Source organism: Cyrtonyx montezumae, unplaced genomic scaffold (genome assembly GCF_038088225.1).
Source record: "Cyrtonyx montezumae isolate F1298 unplaced genomic scaffold, pur_monq_1.0 scaffold_11, whole genome shotgun sequence".
NCBI lineage: Eukaryota > Metazoa > Chordata > Aves > Galliformes > Odontophoridae > Cyrtonyx > Cyrtonyx montezumae.
Window position 1 is genome coordinate 4984548 of NW_027071837.1, and position 20477 is coordinate 5005024.

At 55.2% G+C, this 20477-nt stretch overlaps 1 protein-coding gene across 2 annotated transcripts in view; it reads left to right on the forward strand.

The window, feature by feature from the left end:
- The first annotated feature begins 12471 nt into the window (after positions 1-12471).
- Positions 12472-20477, forward strand: part of PCDH19 (protocadherin 19) — a 47865-nt gene continuing 39859 nt past the window's right edge. For both annotated transcript variants that reach the window (XM_065729484.1, XM_065729485.1), the window contains exons 1-2: positions 12472-14612; positions 17495-17822. In XM_065729484.1, the coding sequence (XP_065585556.1) occupies positions 12472-14612; positions 17495-17822 (2469 nt within the window). The remainder of the gene's footprint in view (positions 14613-17494; positions 17823-20477) is intronic.

Below are 20477 nucleotides of genomic sequence, written 5' to 3' on the forward strand. Positions count from 1 at the left end.
ACAGCCACCACCACCCAGGGGCTGCCAGAGGTGTCCCCATGGGTCTGTGCCTCTTGCACTGGGTAGTGTTGGCTGTCCTCTGCTGCTAACACAGCTCGTTAGCTACGGGGCTGATTGCTCCGAGCCCTTTCTGCTTCAGATGACCCCATTCTCTGCAACTTTAGTCAGATGAGATGCCGCATATCTCCTCTTATCAACCTGCCATGCAGGGCCCTGTTGAAGAGAGGTTTCAGTAATTGGCCTATTCATCATTCATTGTTTATCTTAAGTTCACAGCATGGTAGAAAACTCTGGAGACACACTTGATTCAAGTTAAGGAACTTAATCATCATGACAAAACCACCCAGGGACTTGGGCTTCAAGCATGTTGCTCTTGCAGCCCTGGGCTGCAGCAGATGCTGGGGGCTGACAGCCCTCACCGAGGGATGGAACAGATGAGCTCACAGTGGTCATTCCAGAGGAGCTGCTCAGTGATTGCCATCAGCACGTGCTTCTCCTCACTCACCCCATGGAAACCCCATGTCTCAGCACTGCACTGCCTCATCAACAGAAGTTATTAACAGAATGGAAGAACTTTGTCCAAATGCTGGTTTCATCTCAATAAATAACCGTGTGGATGGGGCTCTGGGAAGCCCGATCTAGTGTTTGGCAACCCTGCCCATGGCAGGGAGCTTGGAGATCAGTGATCTTTAAGGTCCTTTCCAACCCAAGCCATTCTATGATTCAACAGTAATTTCATGTCTCTGTTCTACTACATGTTCATCACTTCTTCAGAAACTGCTGGCTGCTCATGGTAATGTGGGCATCTCTTAGTCTGGAAGAAATTCTTTACTGAGAGGGCAGTGGGGCACTAGCACAGGCTGCCCAGTGAGTGTGGGTGCCCCAGCCCTGGAAATGCTCATCATGGGATGGAGCCCTGGGCAGCCTGAGCTGGAGGGAAAAAACAGCTTACTCCTTTCCTATAGCATGCCCATGCAGCTCTGGCTGCTCCCAGCACCAGCTGCCCCATCAGCAGAGCTGGAGGTCACTGGAGCCGACACAGCTCAATTGCTCCTGCTGGGGAGTATATGGAATGGGACTGGGGCTGTGGGGGCACTTCTTGCCTCAGTGGGGTTGATACTGTGGGTGGGGAGGTTTGGGTTCATGAGAGGTGACAGAGGGGAGTGCAGAGGAAAGGTAGGAAATGGAGGAGGCTCTGATGTCTGTGGATGAGGTGGGCTGGTAGCACTGCGTGAAGCTGAGTGCTGGGGTTTGGGGTTTGTGCCCCTTGGCAGTGTGTGGGGATTCCCAGGAGAAGTCAGCTGCAGGGATCAGGTTCTGCACATGTGTGCTTTTGTCCTCCCTAGAGGAAGCACATTTTTCTTGCTTACTGGGAGTTCCTGTTTGTCATTTTTATAAATCAGTGTTTATTGGCCTAATTATTGTAAATGCAGAGCCCAATAAAGGTGACTGTGATTGCAATATCTGGTAATGAATTTTATAACAAACCTGCTGAGCTTGAAAGCTGCCAGCAGGAGAGACATTATGTCAGGTTAATGACAGAGAGGAGAAATGCTCCCCACTAAGCTTTTTCCAGAGCATGAAGGACCTCTGGGGGAGGCTGTTGGGGTCCTGCAGGATCCCCTTGTGCTGCACCCCAATGCTGTGGGGCTCCTTGCTGCTCCCCCATGGCTGTGCAGTGACACTTTAGGCATCAGGATGGGGAGGAACGGTCCTGCCAGGGCTCAGCCCTATGCTGGACATGTAGCCATGAGCCAGCTGCACCCAGAGGCGCTCCTCTCACTTTTTCTGTTCCCCATCTGCCTTAATCCCACCATGCAAATGCTGAACGCGAAGCACTGGGAAAGCAGCTTAAACAGCACCTAAAGCTAGCTCAACTCAAACTGCTGTAAATAGATTAAGTTAAAAAATCAATTGAGCTCTGCAGGGGCAGATTTTCCAATAGAGATGCACAACAGCGCTCTGGTGTCTGCTCCCATCTCCTGCCCTGTTGTAGAGAGCAGCATCCCCTCTCTGATGCTCCCAGCCTGTGCTTGGCCATGTGTGGGGCTGCCCCATGGCCACCCCAACCCCCTGCCTATGCGGGCAAGGAGTCACTTTGCTGAGGAAAGGACTGCTGCTCCTGAAGTGTGGTGGTGTAGGACATTCACGGGCTGCTTGGGAGTGCTTAGAAAGCCCCAAGTGGTGATGCTATTAAATATGATCACAAGCACGTCTGATCTCTGGCCAGCACCAAGCTCTGCTGTTTCCCAAAGTCTCCCAGTTTGGATCTGGATCTGCATTTCAAAGCCACGAGTGCTTGGCTCTGAGCTCTCAGTCTGTTACAGCTGTCAGCTCTGTTAAGCCCAGGTCTGCACTGCTCCTGGTCTGGTTTATGCCACTGCAGGGTTTGGGGTGACTGCCAATTGGGATCAGACCTGGAGCATGGCTTCGTGCTGCTCAGTATTGGGTTGGCAGGGTTTGGCTTAGCTTCTCCACCAGCAAGAACCTTGTAGAAAAAGGAAAAAAATGAAGTCTGGAAAAGAACAGAGTTTCCCTTAAATAATGCAGAGAAATATGGAGGAGGAGGTTGTACAAATGTGATTTAGCCCTTTGTCCCTGTGTTATTTGCTCCCAGTCGTGAGCGTGCCTCATCTGTGTCCTGTGGGCTGGGGGAATTGCTTGCCCTCTGCAATGTGCAGGTGCTCGCAGGCATGGAGCCTCCTCTCCCAACAGCCACCAAGGGGCTTGAGCCACTTGTTTTATATCTTTCATATTTGCTTGGCAGCTGCTGCGTTTGACGCCGCTCAATGTGAGAGCAAATTGCATTAACAGAAACATATTTATGGGGACGAGTTGAGGGGGAGGGAATCGTGCTCTGAGGCTGTTTGCAGAAACCTGTGCTGAGCTCCTCGGGGCCTGCTGGGGTGCTGGGCAGGAGGCACCCAGCCCCTGGCCTTGCTCAGAAGCTGTGGTGAGGGGCTCTGGGGGTGTCCCCCCAGCAGTGTCCAGTGGTTTCTTGCACTGTGCCTCAGTGATGTATTTGCTGGAAGCAAGAAGATAGAGATGGAGGGCTGGGATACACAGCTGCCTAGGATATTGTCAGGGCAATATCCTGCCCTGCTCCACCTATGAGCAGTGATATTTCATTAATTTGGTTGTCTCTACCTGTGCTGATACAGCTGCAATATTGCAGAGGTTCCTGCTCGGCTCCTTGAGGAGGAGCGGGATTCAGAGAGCACAAAGCTCTGCCCTGTGCAGTGCTGGAGGGTTCGTGATGCCTCGTGTTCCCTGCATGCCTCCAGGCAGCAATAATGATAACACAGCTCACACCAAAGCAACCAGGTATTATCATCAAACCCTCCAAAGTCTCAGGGAAATTCAGTGAGGTCTAGATGAAGTCACGTCCCTGTACAGACACAAAAATGTCACGTTCTGGTGGCCAGTGCCAGCAGACATTGAGTGAGGGGCATTAAGCATCACTCCCAGTCCTGTACAGGTTCCTGCATGCTCTTTTCCCCCACTTTACGAACAGCTCTTGTGCTGCTGGTCCCACCTGGAGGCTGGCAGTGGCACTGAGATCCCTCCAGCTCTCCCACCCAGCGGCTGGGACAGTCCTTCTCCACGTGGCCATGGTTTGTGTCACCGCATTGGCTGCAGACGGGGAGCCAGCTGAGTCTTCCCCTCCAACTGCTCAAATACCATGCAGAATATACATCTGGGCGTACACGTGTTTTCATTTACACATGGGGAAGGCTGTGCTGCCGCATTCAGATGGCAGCATCGCACCATGTGAGTGACGTGTCCAATGACAGCAGTGTGAGGAGTGGGGCTGAGATCACCCCCCCATCACTGGGGATTTCCCTCTGGGGCGTGGGAGCGACAAGTTGTGTGATCGATGAGCAGGCTGAGCTGTGCTGTAATCTTGCTCAGCCCTGCTAAGCCCGGAATTGATCCAGATCTAATCTCACTGATCCTGGGCAAACCCAGGAGCAGATCCAGATTTTGATGCAACATATCCTGTGCAAATCCAGAGGAGCTCGATCAATGTCTCCGTGTCATCACGCTGGCTCCTACTCGCCGTGAAGGGGCTTATCTGCGTTATCTGCTCTGTGATGTGTAACGCGATCGAGCTGGGCGCGGTGATTGATCACTGCTCATTAGTGACTGATGTCCCCTTCCCACGGCTGCAGTGCTCCTCTCTACCTGCAGGGCGGCGGGGGTCCCAGGAGGTCTGATAGACTGAAGTCTGGCTGGGGATGTTGCCTACCTAAACTTTAGCAAGAACTTTCACTATTTCCCACAGTATACTCCTGGAGAAGCTGGCAGCCCATGGCTCGGACAGCAGGGGAAGGAACTGGAGGTGTTAGCTGACAACCGGCTGAACGTGAGCCAGCTGTGTGCCCAGGTAGCCAAGAAGACCAATGGCATCCTGGCTTGTGTCAGCAATAGTGTAGTCAGAAGGAGCAGGAGGTGATCGTCCCTCTGTACTCAGCTCAGTGCTGTGCTCAGTGGTGGGACACTCACTACAAGAAAGACATTGAGTGCATCCAGAGCTGGGGTCACAATCCCTGGAGATGTTCCAGAACTGTGGAGATATGGCACTGAGGGATGTGGCTATGGGCACAGTGGGGGTTGGTTGGGGTTGGACTAGATGATCTTAGAGGTTTTTTCCAACCTTTAAGATTCGCTTTTGGTTATGTCAGACCTCTGCTTCAGAAGCTTTGCATTGTTCTCGGAGTCTGTGTTGGAAATGGGGATGTCTGGAGGAGATGCAGTCTGTGTAGATGGGCTCCTGTGCCCTCCTGGAGCATTCTGTGGTTTCCTTACCTTACACGGCTGCCATCAGAGAGCACTGCATGCCCCCTCACTTTGCCACATTGCCCACAAACACCAGCTCTGCAGCCTGTGGCAGTGGGCTTGAGCTCATCCAAGGGAGCAAGCAGCAGTACCTACGTGTGCCAGTCAAGGGGCTTCTGCTTCAGGGCCCTCTTGCAACTCTAATAACTTCAGGAACAAAAAGCAATTACCTTCTGGGTGGAATTTCTCCAGCCTTTACTCAGCCCACTGGGGAATTTGGCAGGCGCAAGTGCTGCAGTTTTATTCAGCTATTCTTGAGTTATACCAGCACAGGGAAAATGGCATGTCTCACAGCTTGATGTTTTTCTGATGTCTTTATTTTAATATGTATATATATATATATATATAAAGAAAAAAACAGACCCCATAGCTCTCTCTTCAAAATGTAAAACCTGTCCTTAGCTTAATTCAGTGGAGACTCAAGCAGCTACTCCTGCACCTCGGAGAAAAGAGGCCTCGTGCTGTTAATGTGTGCTGGGATTGGAAGCAGGGGGGATGAAGGTGCTGCTCCCCATGCCCCGGCTCTGCAGGAATAGGGGCTGTGGAAACAGGGCTGCTCACAGCACAAGCATCCCTCTGACCCCATTGGGCACTACAGGGTGCCCTGCAGTTGGGCACCTCACTCCTCAGGAGGAGGATGCAGTGCAGGTTTCTATGGCAGTGCGGTGCATAGCAGCAGTTCTCCTTATTGCTCCGACCTGATCAGGAGAAATTGCTTTTGTCAATTTTAATTTCGGCTGAGCTGAGCAGGATAAACAAAGGGAGGTGCGGGCAAAGCAGATGGTTTGTCACAGAGCACAGAGCAAGCAGGAAGACTGCAGCTTTTTATAGTGTGTAATGGCCTTTCCTTGCATCGAGCTATCCATCACCATGCGGCTCCTGAAATAACCACGCCTGTGCGACGTATGTGAAATACCCAAATGTTGCGGTGGGTCCGGGCTGTGCTGTCTGCAGCAGTCCTGGTGAAGGTGGGGAGCACCCACAGTCCTCCTGACCCCACAGTGGGGGATGTGGCAGTGCAGCCCAGTGCCATGGCACCGTGTCCCGAGCAGCTGCGGAGATGGGATTATTTTTTTTTCTTGGAGCTCATGCTCTCTGAGCACAGTGCAGATTGGTGGATATTTGTTTCAATAAGAACCATGCTGGTGTTTGCAAACCCTTTTAAATTGCTCTCAGCAAGCGCTTCTGCATCTGGAGAAAAGCCTGCTTGCAGAAAAGCCTGCAGAAAGAGGAGGGCTCGGAGCCTGACACCCTGCCAGGTTCCATCCCGCCGAGCGCTGGGGCCGCAGTGGGGCCGAGCGATGTCCGTGGCTGCTGCGAGTCCCTGTACCACAACAGCCCCATTAAAGCACCCCTCTGCGATCTCAAATACAGTGCAAACAGGAAGGAAAAAAAAAATCAAAGTATGTTTGAACTTTATTAACGAACAGAAAGAGGGCTAAATGTATCCCACAGACCATTTGCTGCAAGTATGCGGAATACCTAAAATAGCTCTGGCGGCTGCTGGAGCTCAGGTTTGCGCCCTAAGCCATGACAATCTCCACACATTCGTGCTGGCAGCAGCCAACCCTGCAGGCAGAACTGCTGGTGGCTGTGATTTCTGCAGATAGGCGCTGCCAGATCTGAGCCAGAGCATTGCGACTCCACACACATAGGCAGGAACTGTCCCCCTGGGGGACAGCGGCGTCCTGCTGGCTTCGGTGGTGCAGGGCAGGGGCAGCAAGGCTATATGCTGCTTTTTCCTTTCCATGTGCTTCTCTCACGGTGCACTGGGGTGAAGGAGGATTTCTGCTCCATCCCTTGCATCTCTGCTCTCTGTGGGGCAGCAGCGATTGTTGTGGTGCTCTGTCCTTGTGCAAGTGGCACCTGTGTGGCACGCTGCTGCTCCCGAGTGTTTAGGTGCAGCTCCTCTGTGTGATGCCACATCACCCAGTGTGCCTCGCCCCTCGTTTTTAGGGGAAACACTCTTTCCACAAATGCCCCTGAATGGTCCTCTATAGGCGACCGCATTGCCTATAAACAAGACAAACCCAGAGAACAGATGCCTCCCCTACTGTTAATAGATTAAAATTATAGATGATCACAAAATAGCAGAGTACAGAATAAATATAGCCGTGATGTAAATTACTTTTTCCCCTATTTTCTTCCATTAGCCAGGGCCCATTTACCTCAGCAGAACACTGTCCCTGGGCAGAGGCTGGGCTGGATGTGGAGTTCGGGTGCTGAGAGTGCTGTTAGGGGCTGTGGGATGCAGGACTCTGCCTGCTGCAATACCTCCTGTTCCTTTTCAAAGAGGAAAAGAAGCCTCTTCCTATCTGATTTGTGCTCTTTTGTCCTGGGCATCTCTTCCTCCAGAAAACGTTCTGGCCAGCAGAACAGTGAGGAAAGTTTCCCGCACTGGCAGTAACACTGTGATATAGGAGCAGACCCTCAAACAAGATGATTACTCATTTTACCAGGCACAGCTATCCATTATGGTTAATAAAACACTGCGTAAGAAATTCCCAGCCCGATCCAAATGATATATCTCGTGGCCCAGCTGGACTCCCTTCCATCCTCAGCCTCACGTTGGAGGGTATGCTGGCATCAGCAGAAGGTGATGTTTGAGGCTGACAGTGCAGGCAGCCAACTTCTTCCCCTTGTTTTCCAAGGGTCGGATGGGCTCAGGTGCCACCGCCAGCACCCGGCCGTGTCCTGCTGGGAAGGATGGGGACAGTGCTGGCGGCACTGCTGTGCCAAAGCTGGGGACACTGTGTCCCTGAAGCCTCCCCTTGGCTCTGGGTGCTGTAGTGGCACTGTCCCAGCAGCACTGCCTCCTGCCCGTCACTGGGACCGCCTCCAGGTAAAAGCAAGAGAACATTTGGGAGCTGTCAGCACTCCACCAGTGCCAGGTATCTAATTCTGGCTGAAGGAAAGGAGCAGCACAGTCTATTTCCCATCCCACAGGGTCAGCAGCAGACTATGGACTGTGCTGGGACAAAGGGGAGTTGAGAAAAAATGCAGAATAAGGGATTTCACCGTATTTGCAACAATTTTGAGAGGCAGAATGGCTGCTGCTGCTGCTGGAGCTGCTGTGCAGCGTGCTACACTTTGAGCAGCAGCCACAGAGCAGTGCATGAAGCACCGCTCTGAGCACATTCTGCACATCACTGCCCTTCTCTGGGGGGTCCTGTTCCCCGGCCTTTCAGGTCCAGCTCATGGCTGTTCTGCACAGCAGCACTCCACTGTGCACTGATGGCACCGATTGCAATGTCATTGTGCTCGCTTTGCTCCCCTCCCTCTCCTCTCCTTGCTTTTAATCTTTGCTTAACTTGTTGTTCAGGCAATTGCATGGCATTTAGTGCGCGGTGATGTGTGTTTGGGGCCTGCGCTGGAAATGCAGCTCATTATCTGGAGTGGATAATATTAAGCACTTTTCTCTGTTGGCCATTTGATCACAAGGTTATCCTGGCTGATGGGTTTATACGCTGCAATTGATTGCAGGGGAAATATCCAGCCAGAGCACACGCTTCCCACAGGTGTGCCACCGTGCCACAATGCTGGGGGGGGGGCACGAGGGACATGGGGGTAATGGGTGACCAAACAGCCTGGTGGCACTGCTCAGCCCCACTCCGGGGCCAGCTCTGTGTGCTAGAACTGCCCTCATCTTCCCAAATGGAAGAAGCTCCAGGCCACGGTGGCTTTTTGCCAGAGCACTGCACTGCTCCCAGCTGTGCTGTTTCCCCCCCCACCCCCCAGAGCCTCTCTGCACCCCCAGCACTATGCTGCACCGTGAGCTGTGCACCTGGGAGGGACCCGGTGCGCTTTCCCTGGGCCGACCCCAATGCAGAGCTCAGCCCTGCACCTGCCACTTTTTTAATATAGGCTCTAAATCAGATTAGAGCTGCCTGTCTGGCTCTGCATGATGCGCTTCGTGATTATTCAGCATTATGTAATCTTTGATAAAAGATGCTGCATCGGTGGAAGCGAATTAAACTATCGAGTGATAGGAGCGGATCGAATCCCCCAGAGCGGTGCCATCGCCCTTTGGCACTGTCACCTCTCCCTGCAGCTCTGGTGGTTCAATGGCCGAGGTGCTTTGCTCTGAGTTTTCCCATTTCTCCATTTCATCTCTCTCTGCTGCAGTTTTTCTTGTTGGCTGTGATATTAGAAACATTGCTAGGGGAAAAAAAGCACAGACCTACACCGTAACGCTGACACTCGGATGCACTGAAAAGCTTTCAAGTTTTGCAGAACTGGGTAAGCAAAGAAAGGGGAAAAAAAAAATAAACCTACATCATTTATTTTCCTTCTCTGAGCAGCTGAAAGGAGAAAAACAACACTTCACAAACGTTACCTGTGGAATTAAAAGGGCGGCTCTGAAAAAAAATTAAACAGATGAAGTTTTCTCTTTGATGTTTCAAATGAATGTTGACATCGTCAAGTGTTTCATGTGGGGGTCTCCCCACAGCCTCTCCCCACGCATGGCCTCCTCCTTCCACCCGTGGTAGTGTTAACAAAGCCCCAGCTGGCAGCTGACACCACAGCTTGCAATACCCATGGCTCAAACCCTGAGATTTACTTCCCGTGGGTATAAGAGAGACAGCGCTGAGCGCTGGGCTGGGAAGGTGTCATTCACATTAGCACTCAAACAAAGGGCTGCGAGCTGTGCTGTGTGCTTTAATTACACCTTTCCTCGTCGTACAGTGTGGGCAGGAGCAGCAGCACCACCTTTGGTGCCAGGTGCCAGCAGGGATGGCCCCAGAGCCCTGCCAGCTGCTGGGGGCTCAGCCTCGACCTGCACACGGGGGGCACTTTGCATGGGGTCCAGCCAAAGAAGGGCAACGGGAGTGGATGGGGCAGGCAGCACTGTGCCAGCCATCCCCTCCGGGATAAAGGCGTGGTGGGAGTGCTGGGCTTCGGGTGCGCTCGCTGTGTGCTCATTGTGTTTCAAGGAGCGGAGTGAAGCGTTCAGATTTCCAAGCCAACGCGTGGCATCTTTATTAATGTGCCTGCTTGAGTTCCCTGGGACGCGATGTTTTCTCCTCACCCCGGCCATCCATCTGCGCCGATACCACGGCCATTAATCCACGTCGGCGGCAGCACTCGGCCCTCTCGCGGGGCAGGGATGTGGAGTGGGGTCAGCAGTCACCCAGACGTGAGCCCATTGCTGCTGTGCCCACCCCCTGCCCCTCTTCATGACCAAACCGAGGAGAATTTTTTCAGATCTCAGAGCCTTTGCTCGCCTGCCTGGTGCCTCCTTCACAACAGCAATTTCCTTTATCGCAGCAGCTGAAAGACATGTATGCAATAAATAACACTCTCAGACTTGAGAAGGAAATATTCCAGCAGAAAAAGAGCTGGAAAAGGAGGTGGGTCCCTGCTCAGCCCCTGCTCCTCCTCACGTCCCCTTTGTGCTCACTCACCTGATTCTCTTTGCTTTACATATCTCCTCTGTACAACTTTCTCCCTCCAGGAATCTACGTCGCAGACTCATAATTCCCACTGTCTGTAGGGGGGATTTTTTTCCCTGTCACATTCCACCTAAATGTTCAATTTCTTCATTTCCCATTATCCCTCCTGGTGATGCCCCTTGTCCCACGTTAAATAATTCCTTCCCTCCCTCTCTGTTTACACCAACCACATCCGTTTGCCTCCTGACCGACAGCTCTTACCCAAGCAATATGTGTAATTGAACCTTTTAATCTTCCTTCCGAATTTGGTCAGTCTGTGCCTTTGATCCCTACAACCTGTTGCCAGAGGCAGCTCCACACCCACCTCACCTGGGGGGTCTCAGCATCCTCATCCCCTCCAGCTGTACCCCTCCCCCCCCGGGCACTGCCTAGTGCTCAGTGCCCACCTCGTTTTGTTGTTTCCTGTCCATGTTTCCAATCTCGCTGGGCCCTTTTGTGTTAATTTTCCACGCTTGCTGGAGCTCGCAGCACCTCCCAGCATAGCATCACCTGCCAAATTCATTAATGCGCAGTTTACTCCCTCTTTCCAGGTCATTAATGAGGGTATTAAATGAGAGCAGACCTAACCTAGATCCCTGCAGTACCCCATCAACACCTCCCCCTGTTTCTAATTACCCTTTGTTTATGAGCCTTCAGCAGGCTTTTCAATCCGCGTGGTGCACAGTTCAAGCCATCAGAATCAATTTTTCAGAGGAAGACGACAGGAGCGCGGCAGCAGAGGTGTCCCCACTCGCCCCGTCCCCACCTGCTGCGTCCCCTCCCCGGGGCAGAGCGAGGAGCGGCTCCAGGTGCAGGAATCCCACAGGACACGCGGCGGGAGCACGAGTCCCACTCACACCCGCGGCCACCCGAGGTGAGACGTCCCCAAGGATGGCGTCCCCAGGGCGGGTGTCCCCAAAGGAGCACCGCCGGGGGACGACGCTTTACCGTCCCGGGCTGCTGCTGTACCCGCGCCGCCCGCAAGGTGGCGCCATTGTGCCTGCGAAGCCGCGCGGGCCCCGACGGCGCGTCCGCCCCGCGCTGCCCCGGGGGCCGAGGCCGCTCCCTCCGCCGCTCCGACGGCCCCCGCGCTCCGTCCCCGTGCCCGTGCCCGTGCCCGTGCCCGTGCCCGTGCCCGTGCCCGCCCCGGCGCCGCTTGGCCGCCATCGACCCGCGGGTTCCCGGGGCGGTTCGCCGCAGGGAAGCGCCAACACCCGGCCCTTTTTGAATTTTTATTATCGTTGGTATTTTAAACCCTCCGGGATTCCGCTTGGCTGAAAGTTAGCTGCTAAAAGCTCCGGAGCAGCGCCCGCCGGGGCAAAAGAGAGGCGGGGGGGTGGGGGTGGGGGGTAACAAACCGCCCGGGGCACGGCGGCTTCCCCGCGCTCTGCAACCACAGTGCCGTGCACCTGCGTGCCCGCTCGGCGACCCGAGGTACGGAGCACTGAATCGCGTTTAACAGTTCGTTTTTCTAAGCGAAAAAAGGCAGCGCCCGGCAGCAGCAATCCGCCTTTCCCAGGGAATCAAAGATAATTAGCAGCGAGCTGGGCGCGCTGCCCGCGCGGGAGCCGCGGGGAAAACCCCACCAGCGCCGCTTCCCACGGTGCCGTCGCTCCCCAAAGCGCCCGCGGTTGAGAGGGGCACCGGGCGGACCGGGACAGCACTCCGCTGCTGCCGGCACCGCGCGCCCCGCGCCGCTCCGCAGGCCCCGCCTCGGCCCCGCCCCCCGGTCGGCAGCGCAGTTCGGCGCGCTCCCATTGGTGGAGGAGCGCCGCGCCCGGCCCGCCCCCTCTCTCCCATTGGACGCGACGCTCCGTTTCCCGCCCCCGCGCCGCCCGCCCCCGCACCGCCCGCCGGCGCTCCGGACTGCGGGCAGTGGCGTGCGGCCGCCGCAGCGAGCGCCGGCGGGAGCGGGTTCAGGCTCGGCACGGCTCGGCACGGCTCGGCACCGGCTCGGCACCGGCTCCGCTTCTCGCTCCCGCTCCCGCTCGCCATGCCTGAGCCATCCTCTGCGCCGCCGGCTCCGAGCTGCTGAGCGGGCTGCGTTGGCGCGGACGCGGGGGGACCGCGGCTCCGGTGCCCGCTCCCGCCCGCCGCCGCCGGTGCGCTCCGCCGGGCGCTGCCCGCATGCGGACGGGCGGCCCCTGAGGCGAGCGGCCGTCGGGGCGCGACGCGGCGGCCGGAGGGGGCGGGTGCGGCGATGGGGGCTCTCCCGGCGCTGCTGGGGGCCGCCTTGCTTTGGGCCGGCGCCGGCGCCCTCGTCAACCTCAAGTACTCGGTGGAGGAGGAGCAGCGGGCCGGCACCGTGATCGCCAACGTCGCCAAGGACGCGCGGGACGCCGGCTTCGTGATAGATCCCCGGCAGCCCACCGCCTTCCGAGTGGTGTCCAACTCGGCCCCCCACCTGGTGGACATCAACCCCGGGTCTGGGCTGCTGGTCACTAAGCAAAAGATCGACCGGGACCTGCTGTGCCGGCAGAGCCCCAAGTGCGTCATCTCGCTGGAGGTGATGTCCAGCTCCATGGAGATCTGCGTGATCAAGCTGGAGATCAAGGACCTCAACGACAACGCACCCAGCTTCCCCACCGACCAGATCGAGCTGGAGATCTCAGAGACCGCCAGCCCTGGCACCCGCGTCCCACTGGAGAGTGCCTACGACCCGGACTCAGGCAGCTTTGGAGTGCAGAGTTATCAGATCACCCCCAACGATCTCTTTGGGCTGGAGACCAAGACACGGGGAGACGGGTCTCGCTTTGCTGAGCTGGTGGTGGAGAAGAGCCTGGACCGTGAGACCCAGTCCCACTACAGTTACGTGATCACAGCACTGGATGGCGGTGACCCGCCCAACTTTGGCACAGTGGAGCTTAGCATCCGCGTCATCGACTCCAATGACAACAACCCACTCTTCGAGGAGCCGGCCTACACTGTCAGCGTGCCTGAAAATGCCCCACCGGGCACACCAGTCATCCGCCTCAATGCCTCTGACCCAGACGAGGGCACCAATGGGCAGGTGCTCTACTCCTTCCACAGTTACGTTTCCGACCGGGCTCGAGAGCTCTTCCAGATCGACCCCCAGAGCGGCCTCATCACAGTCAGTGGTGCCATTGACTATGAGGAGGGACATGTATATGAGTTGGATGTGCAGGCCAAGGACTTGGGACCTAACTCCATTCCTGCCCACTGCAAAGTGACCATCAGCGTGCAGGACGCCAACGACAACCCTCCCCTCATCAACCTTCTCTCTGTCAACAGTGAGCTGGTGGAGGTGAGCGAGAATGCCCCCCCAGGGTACGTCATTGCCCTGGTGCGGGTCTCGGACCGTGACTCGGGAGCCAACGGACGTGTGCAGTGCAAGCTGCTGGGCAACGTGCCCTTCCGGCTGCAGGAGTATGAAAGCTTTTCCACCATCCTGGTGGATGGGCGGTTGGACCGGGAGCAAAGGGACCAGTACAACCTCACCATCCAGGCCAAGGACAATGGTGTTCCCTCCTTGCAGGCCACCAAGTCCTTCACTGTCAAGATCACCGATGAGAATGACAACCACCCTCACTTTTCCAAGCCCTACTACCAGGTCATTGTGCAGGAGAACAACACCCCGGGAGCCTACCTCCTCTCAGTCTCAGCAAGAGACCCTGACCTGGGCCTCAATGGCAGCATCTCCTATCAGATCGTGCCCTCCCAAGTCAGGGACATGCCTGTCTTCACCTACGTTTCCATCAACCCCAACTCTGGAGATATCTATGCTTTGAGGTCCTTCAATCATGAGCAGACCAAGGCCTTTGAGTTCAAAGTCTTGGCGAAAGACGGGGGCAATCCCTCTCTGCAGAGCAATGCCACTGTCAGGGTGATCGTCCTGGACGTCAACGACAACACACCGGTGATCACGGCCCCACCGCTCATCAACGGCACCGCGGAGGTGTACATCCCCCGGAACGCAGGGGTTGGCTACTTGGTGACAGTGGTCAAGGCAGATGACTATGACGAGGGTGAAAATGGCAGGCTTTCCTATGAAATGGTGGAAGGAGACAGAGGATTTTTTGAGATAGACCAGGTCAATGGAGAGATAAGGACCACCAGAGCCTTTGGGGAGAACGCCAAGACAGCCTACGAGCTGATTGTGGTGGCTCACGACCATGGAAAAACATCGCTGTCGGCCTCTGCCTTGATTTTGATATACCTGTCCCCTGCCCTGGATGCCCAGGAGTCCATAGGATCTGTTAACCTCTCCCTGATTTTCATTATTGCCCTGGGGTCTATTGCAGCCATTCTTTTTGTCACCATGATCTTCGTGGCAGTAAAGTGCAAAAGGGATAACAAGGAAATCAGGACCTATAACTGCAGGTAAAGAACATCTTTATTTCTGTGTACCGGCCAGGGGCTGCTTTGATTTCTGCGAGCACAGTTATTTTGCCTTTTGCTGTTGTATGCCTGGGGTTTGCTTTAGGAGCGAGCCGCAGGTCTCTGAGATGTCCTTAGGAGCTGTAGAGCACTTCTCGGGGGGAAGAAGCGATCCCGCGCCGAGGTGCGGGCCGGCATCATTCTGCATTTGCCAATCTGTTGCAGCGGGTGTTGGGTTCTGCTTCGAGCAGAAGTGCCGCGGGGACACGTCCACCACCCCACCCGGGTGCCACGGGACCACAGAGCGGCATCCCGGCGGTGCCCACAGCAGCGGGGACCGTGGGCCCTTCCTTCCCTCCGAGAGCCATTGTGCGCCCGCGGCGTGGATGCGGCTCGACCACGGACGACAATGGGGCCGAGCGGATAAACGCTCCCCGGAGCTTGCCGTCCCCGCAGATGGATGGAAGTGATGGGGACGCCGTGGCTGCGAGCGGGGGCTCTCGCAGTGATTTTTTTGCAGCTCTGCATTCTTTTGCCCGGGCTGAATGTGTGCGCGCGGTCCGAAGCGCAGGAGGGCAGGTCAGCGCCCGCTGAAAGGGGGAGATGTGAAACCGAGCCCCTGAATATGTAACAGCCCCGCGATTATTGTCTCTCTTTTACTATTCTCTGTGTTACACAAGTTAGTAGACAAATGCTAACCACACATGAATATCAATCAGATGCCATAAAAGAGCAGCTGCAATGCCTCATAAATGGTTTAATCCTGTTACTAGTGAAATAGCCATGACTTCTCCATTCCTTCAGCACTGAGTCATTTCAGATGGGAGGAATGGAAATTAATTTTGCTCTACCTTTGAAACCTGGCGTTGCCTGTGGCCATTCGGGAGGGGGGGGTGGGGTGGGGGGGAGGGGTGGGTGCGTGGTCCTTAAAGTTTTATTTCTGCAGAAATACTGATGAAGAGTTTGATTTTCACTCCTCGTTTTCACAACGTGAAGTGCGTTTATCAGCCTTCCTGCACGATGGGGGAAAAAAAATCATCTGCAAATAAAGCTGGCTCTGTGCTGTGTTATGGGGAGCTAATACAGCAGATTTCTTGCCAGCTCGGCCCATTGAACACAAATGGGATCTGAACGTATAAAAATCACATCGCGGTGCCCCTCGCAGCTCCACGCGTGTGCATGGGCGCAGGGTTTGCTGTGACGGCTTGGGGATTAATGAAGTGCACTTTAATTAAATAATTGGTCAATAGAGAAAGGACAACAAAATGAATGCCTGAGGGAAATAGCCGGAATCTCACGTTGCCAAACTTAAACATTTAGGTAAACAAAACAATTAAAGCTTCATCAAGCGTTGTTAGGCGACTCGGCGGCGTATAGATTGTTGGCACAACAGCAATCCCTGCCTTGCTCTGATTTATTGCCGCGCTCAGGGGAAGGAGCGGGCTGCGATCGGTGCGCGTCTGAGCAGCAGGAGTCAGCTGCAGAGGGAGAGGGGCCCCGGATCGCCCCGGCCCTGCTCGTGCCCGCCGTGCCGTGCCGTGCCGTGCCGTGCCGTGCCGTGCCGTGCCGTGCCGTGCCGTGCCGTGCCGTGCCGGCGCTTGGGCTTCTGTTGCTTTATTTCAGAGGTTCCTCGCAACATCTGGTGGAGAGGCTTCATAAAACGTGTGAATTTATGAGGCACATAAGGTTATACGGGAGAGCTCTTCGGCTTGGTGGCAGTTTCATGCTCAGGCAATTAGCTTTCTGGAACGAGAGTATTTGCCCCAAATTTGCCTTTCTGGATAAACTGTGTTATCCATTCATCCTATTACTTCTGTTGCAGCTGTGGAGCTGTTGGGCTTTCTTCTTTTTTGTGATGCACACTGTAAGCAGAGGGGCAAGCTCGTGCTGTTCAGGTGTGGTGCAACCTGTGCAGCTGTGCTGCGTGTGCCCCAGAGGGGCTGTGCTGGAAGGAGCATCCCCAGCACCCCGAGCTCAGGCTGCAGTTAGCACTAGGTGCAGTGCTGTTCCTTCATTACGTTCTCATTGCTGCTTTATGGTAACTTCTTTCCCCTCACCCTCCCACCCCTCCCAGTGTTATGTAGAAGGTGAACAAGGCACTCCATCAGCTGATTCTCTTGGCAGGTGAGAAGCAAAATCAGGGAAGAAAGGCAGAGCAAAGCAAGCTTGCAGTTAAAAAAAATAAAAAGGTCAGGAAGGATCATTTCTCTTTGCAAAACACAGTTGTTGTTCTCCGATTTCAGGAAGACGAAAGCCTTTCCCAGCAGAAGGGTGTGTGTGTGTCAGGGGACGAGTGAGGAATAAGGCATGGCTGGAGGAGGGATTGCAGCGATCAGGTATTACCAGGAGAAAGCCAAAATACGAGGCTCTGGATAGAGCACTAATAAACAAACGACCTTTGGAGTGCGAGAAACAGAGCTTGCCAGCCAGGGCTGCTTCTGGGTCTGCTTTATTTACTGCTATAGAAAATGAACTGGGAAAAAATCCACTATTCATTTTGAATTTTCATTACAGGGACCAAATTAAATCACTTTTAAAATCCTTATTACGCATGGAAATGAATGCAGATACCCTTTTCAGTTCATGGATTTTAACATCTCCATTTTTCACTTCTGCAGCCTGGACTCTACTCCCAGTCACTAAATACCAGCAATTAGAAGCACTAGGTAAAAGCAGGGACATTTCCCCTTCACTTTGCTTGTCTGATCCCTCCACGTAGGAAAATCGGTTCCAGACTGTTCTGTGCCACAAGAGCCCAAATGTGACGTAATGCACGTGACTGAATCCTGCGTGGAGACGGGGCCGAGCCCGCTGGCTCTCCCAGAGCTCCTTCCAGGGGCAGAGTTCGGGGTGCTCTCAGCTCTTCCTTTTTCTTCCCTCCCCAGAATCGCAGAGTACTCCTACGGGCATCAGAAGAAATCAAGCAAGAAGAAGAAAATCAGCAAGAATGATATCCGCCTGGTTCCGCGTGACGTGGAGGAGACGGATAAAATGAACGTTGTGAGCTGCTCCTCCCTCACCTCGTCCCTCAACTACTTCGACTACCACCAGCAGACCCTGCCGCTGGGCTGCCGCCGCTCCGACAGCACCTTCCTCAACGTGGAGAGCCAGAACAGCCGCAACGCCGGCTCCAACCACATCTACCACCACACCTTCACGGGGCAGAGCCCACAGCAGCCCGACCTCATCATCAACGGGATGCCGCTGCCCGAGGTGAGTCCTGCCTGGCACCGCTGTCGTGCCGCCGGGCCGAGCCGATGTGTCGGTGGTTCTGTGTGATGGATGGTGGGCAGGGAGCAGGGGCTGGGCTGGGCGCTCACCTCCATCTCTGTTGGGAGAGCTGGGCAACGACGAACCGCTTCTTGTGGGTTCTGCGTGGCCGTGGCACGTGTTCACAGGTGGGTGTTTCTCCCCCCCCAGCTGGGATGCTGGTGTGTTTTGTAAGTGGACTTTGAGCATGTTGGCTCAAAGGAAGAGCTGTTGGTTGGATTGACAGGAGTTTTTAGGAGGTCCTTAAAGCCTTTTTGGGGGCTGTCGCTTACCCCGCATCCCACTGGGGATGCAGCATGCGTCGGTGTGCTGCCAACAGGTGGTACCCACTGAAGGTGTCCTCATCAGGTTCTCCTAATTCATTGGCTTTCCCGTACATCACAGGCGTCGTTTAATGTTGCTTGTTTGTCTCTCTTTGAATTATTGTTTAGTATTAAGCAAAACAATCAAAGGTTTGTCATGTTTCTCTGCTTTGAACGGAATAACAAAGCTGAAAAAGCACCTGAAATATTTATGGTTAGTGCTGTTGTGCGCTTGCGGTGCTGGTGTAAATGCAAAGCGATGCTCCTGGAGACTGTGGAGCTGATTCAGATTCAGACTTGTGCTGTGGAGAACAGAGCCTGGCCTGCTGTGAGACAGCAGGGCTGCTGGAAACACTTGGTGCTGGTGGGCCCAATCCTGTATGGTTTATCAGAAAGAGCAGTGGTGTGCTGGCACAGGCTGCTCAGGGAGGTGGTGAAGTCCCCCAGCACCGAAGGTGTTTCAGAACTGTGGAGATGTGGCACTGAGGGATGTGGCTGTGGGCATGGTGGGGTGGGTTGGGTTGGACTGGATGATCTTAGTGTTTTTTCCAACGTTAATGATTTGTGGTGGTGAAGCACACCCTGACCTCCGGTGTTTTAGAACCTGAGCGTAGAACCTGTGTTTGTGGTTGCAAGTCATAGAGCCTTGTCCTTCCTTCTCCCTAACCCCTGTGAGACAGGATGCATTGCTGAGTGCTGGTACATGGCCTGAAGAAATGAATTTGTTTCTGGTGAGAAGCAGCATGCTTGGCTTCCCTGGAGTGTCAGCAGCCCCACAAGCAGGCAGTGGAGGCTCCCAACCCTGCTCAGAGCCCGGCTTCCTCACACTGGGTGCACTCCTGGGGCCCCATCATGCCCCAGAAGAGTTCCCTGGCCATGGGTGAGTGTGGAGCTGCCTCCTGTGGGGCCGTGGGCTCCCTCCCTGGGGATGTTGCGGTACAGAAGGGCAGGGTCAGAGAAATCCCAACTGTAGGCTGCTTGGATGTTTGTTTCATAGTGGGAATGTTTGTTTTTATTTTTTGGAAGAGAGCCCCATGCGATTTCCAGCTGTTGCAATTATCCCACTGGTGTTGGTGGGTGCAACCCACTCCTACAAACCCAGGTGCCCCCTGAGCACCGAGTGGCTGCCTGGTGCCGGAGCAGTGCTGGGAGCCAGCAGTGTCCACAGCCACCTCCTGTCTGCCTCACACAGTGACTGCAAAACACTGCACGGAATGGAGATGGGGCCATTGTGTCACCACCCCCCATGCCAGGTTGTTGTGCACCACCAAGTGAGATGGTTGTACATAGCCCCCGTGCCAGGTTGTGCACCACCACCATGTCAGGGCGTACATCTTCCTTATCTCAGGTTATGCATCATCCCTGTGCCAGGCTGTACATTGCACCCATGTCATGCTGTGCATCTTCAACATCTCAAGTTGTTGTGCATCACCTCCATGTCAGGTTGTTGTGCATCACCCCGTGCCGGGTGCTGCCTGTAGAGGCTCCCCAGCTTCTGCTCGGGTGCCCCCCAGTCACGTGCCCTTCTCCAGCCCCTTCCTGCAATCCCACTGCCCAAATCCCACTCCTTGCACAGAACGCTGCTGCCACGTACCCACTGCGGTCTGTCATTCTGCCAGCGATTGCTGCAGGCTCTAATTATACCCCCTGTGCAGATTGCTGTCACTACACCTCCAGGTGAGGCTGATGGAGCCAACACAAACCCGGCCTGAGTGCCGTGTTCCCAGAGTGACGAGCTCACCCCTGAGCACACTGGGGCACGTGGCGGGGCTGTCCGGCGGTGCCTGCAGTGCTGAGGCGGCCGCTGCGTCCCCTGGGAGCCTTTAATAGGTGTCAGTGTCACGGAGATAGTGCTGACGCTCCTCCTCGGAGTCACTTCTCCCGATGGAAGGCAGCGCGCTGCTCGATGAGAGATAAAGCACGGAGGTAAACACGTCGCTGCAGTGTCACTTAGCATATGATGCTCGTGCTGGTGGTGAGCGGTTGTTTCTGAGCGGGAGCAGTGCGTGGTGCCGTGCTGCTGGGCTGCAGTGCAAGGCTCATCAGCTCCAACAGGACCGGGATGTGTGGGGCTGCGGTTGTGCCGGTGCTAACGGGGGTTCGGGCTGTGCACGGTGTGGTGGTGGCACCAAGTGTTCCCATCTGCCCTGGGCTCGGTTTGCAGCAGGGAGTGGGGAGGGCACTGGCAGTGAGTGCTGGAGCCCAGGGCTTTGTTGCTTGCCGAGTGTGGGGACAGCGGATGGGAGCACAGCGGGTGGTGCGTGCAGGTTGTTGGGCGTTGTACTGGGAGTTGAGG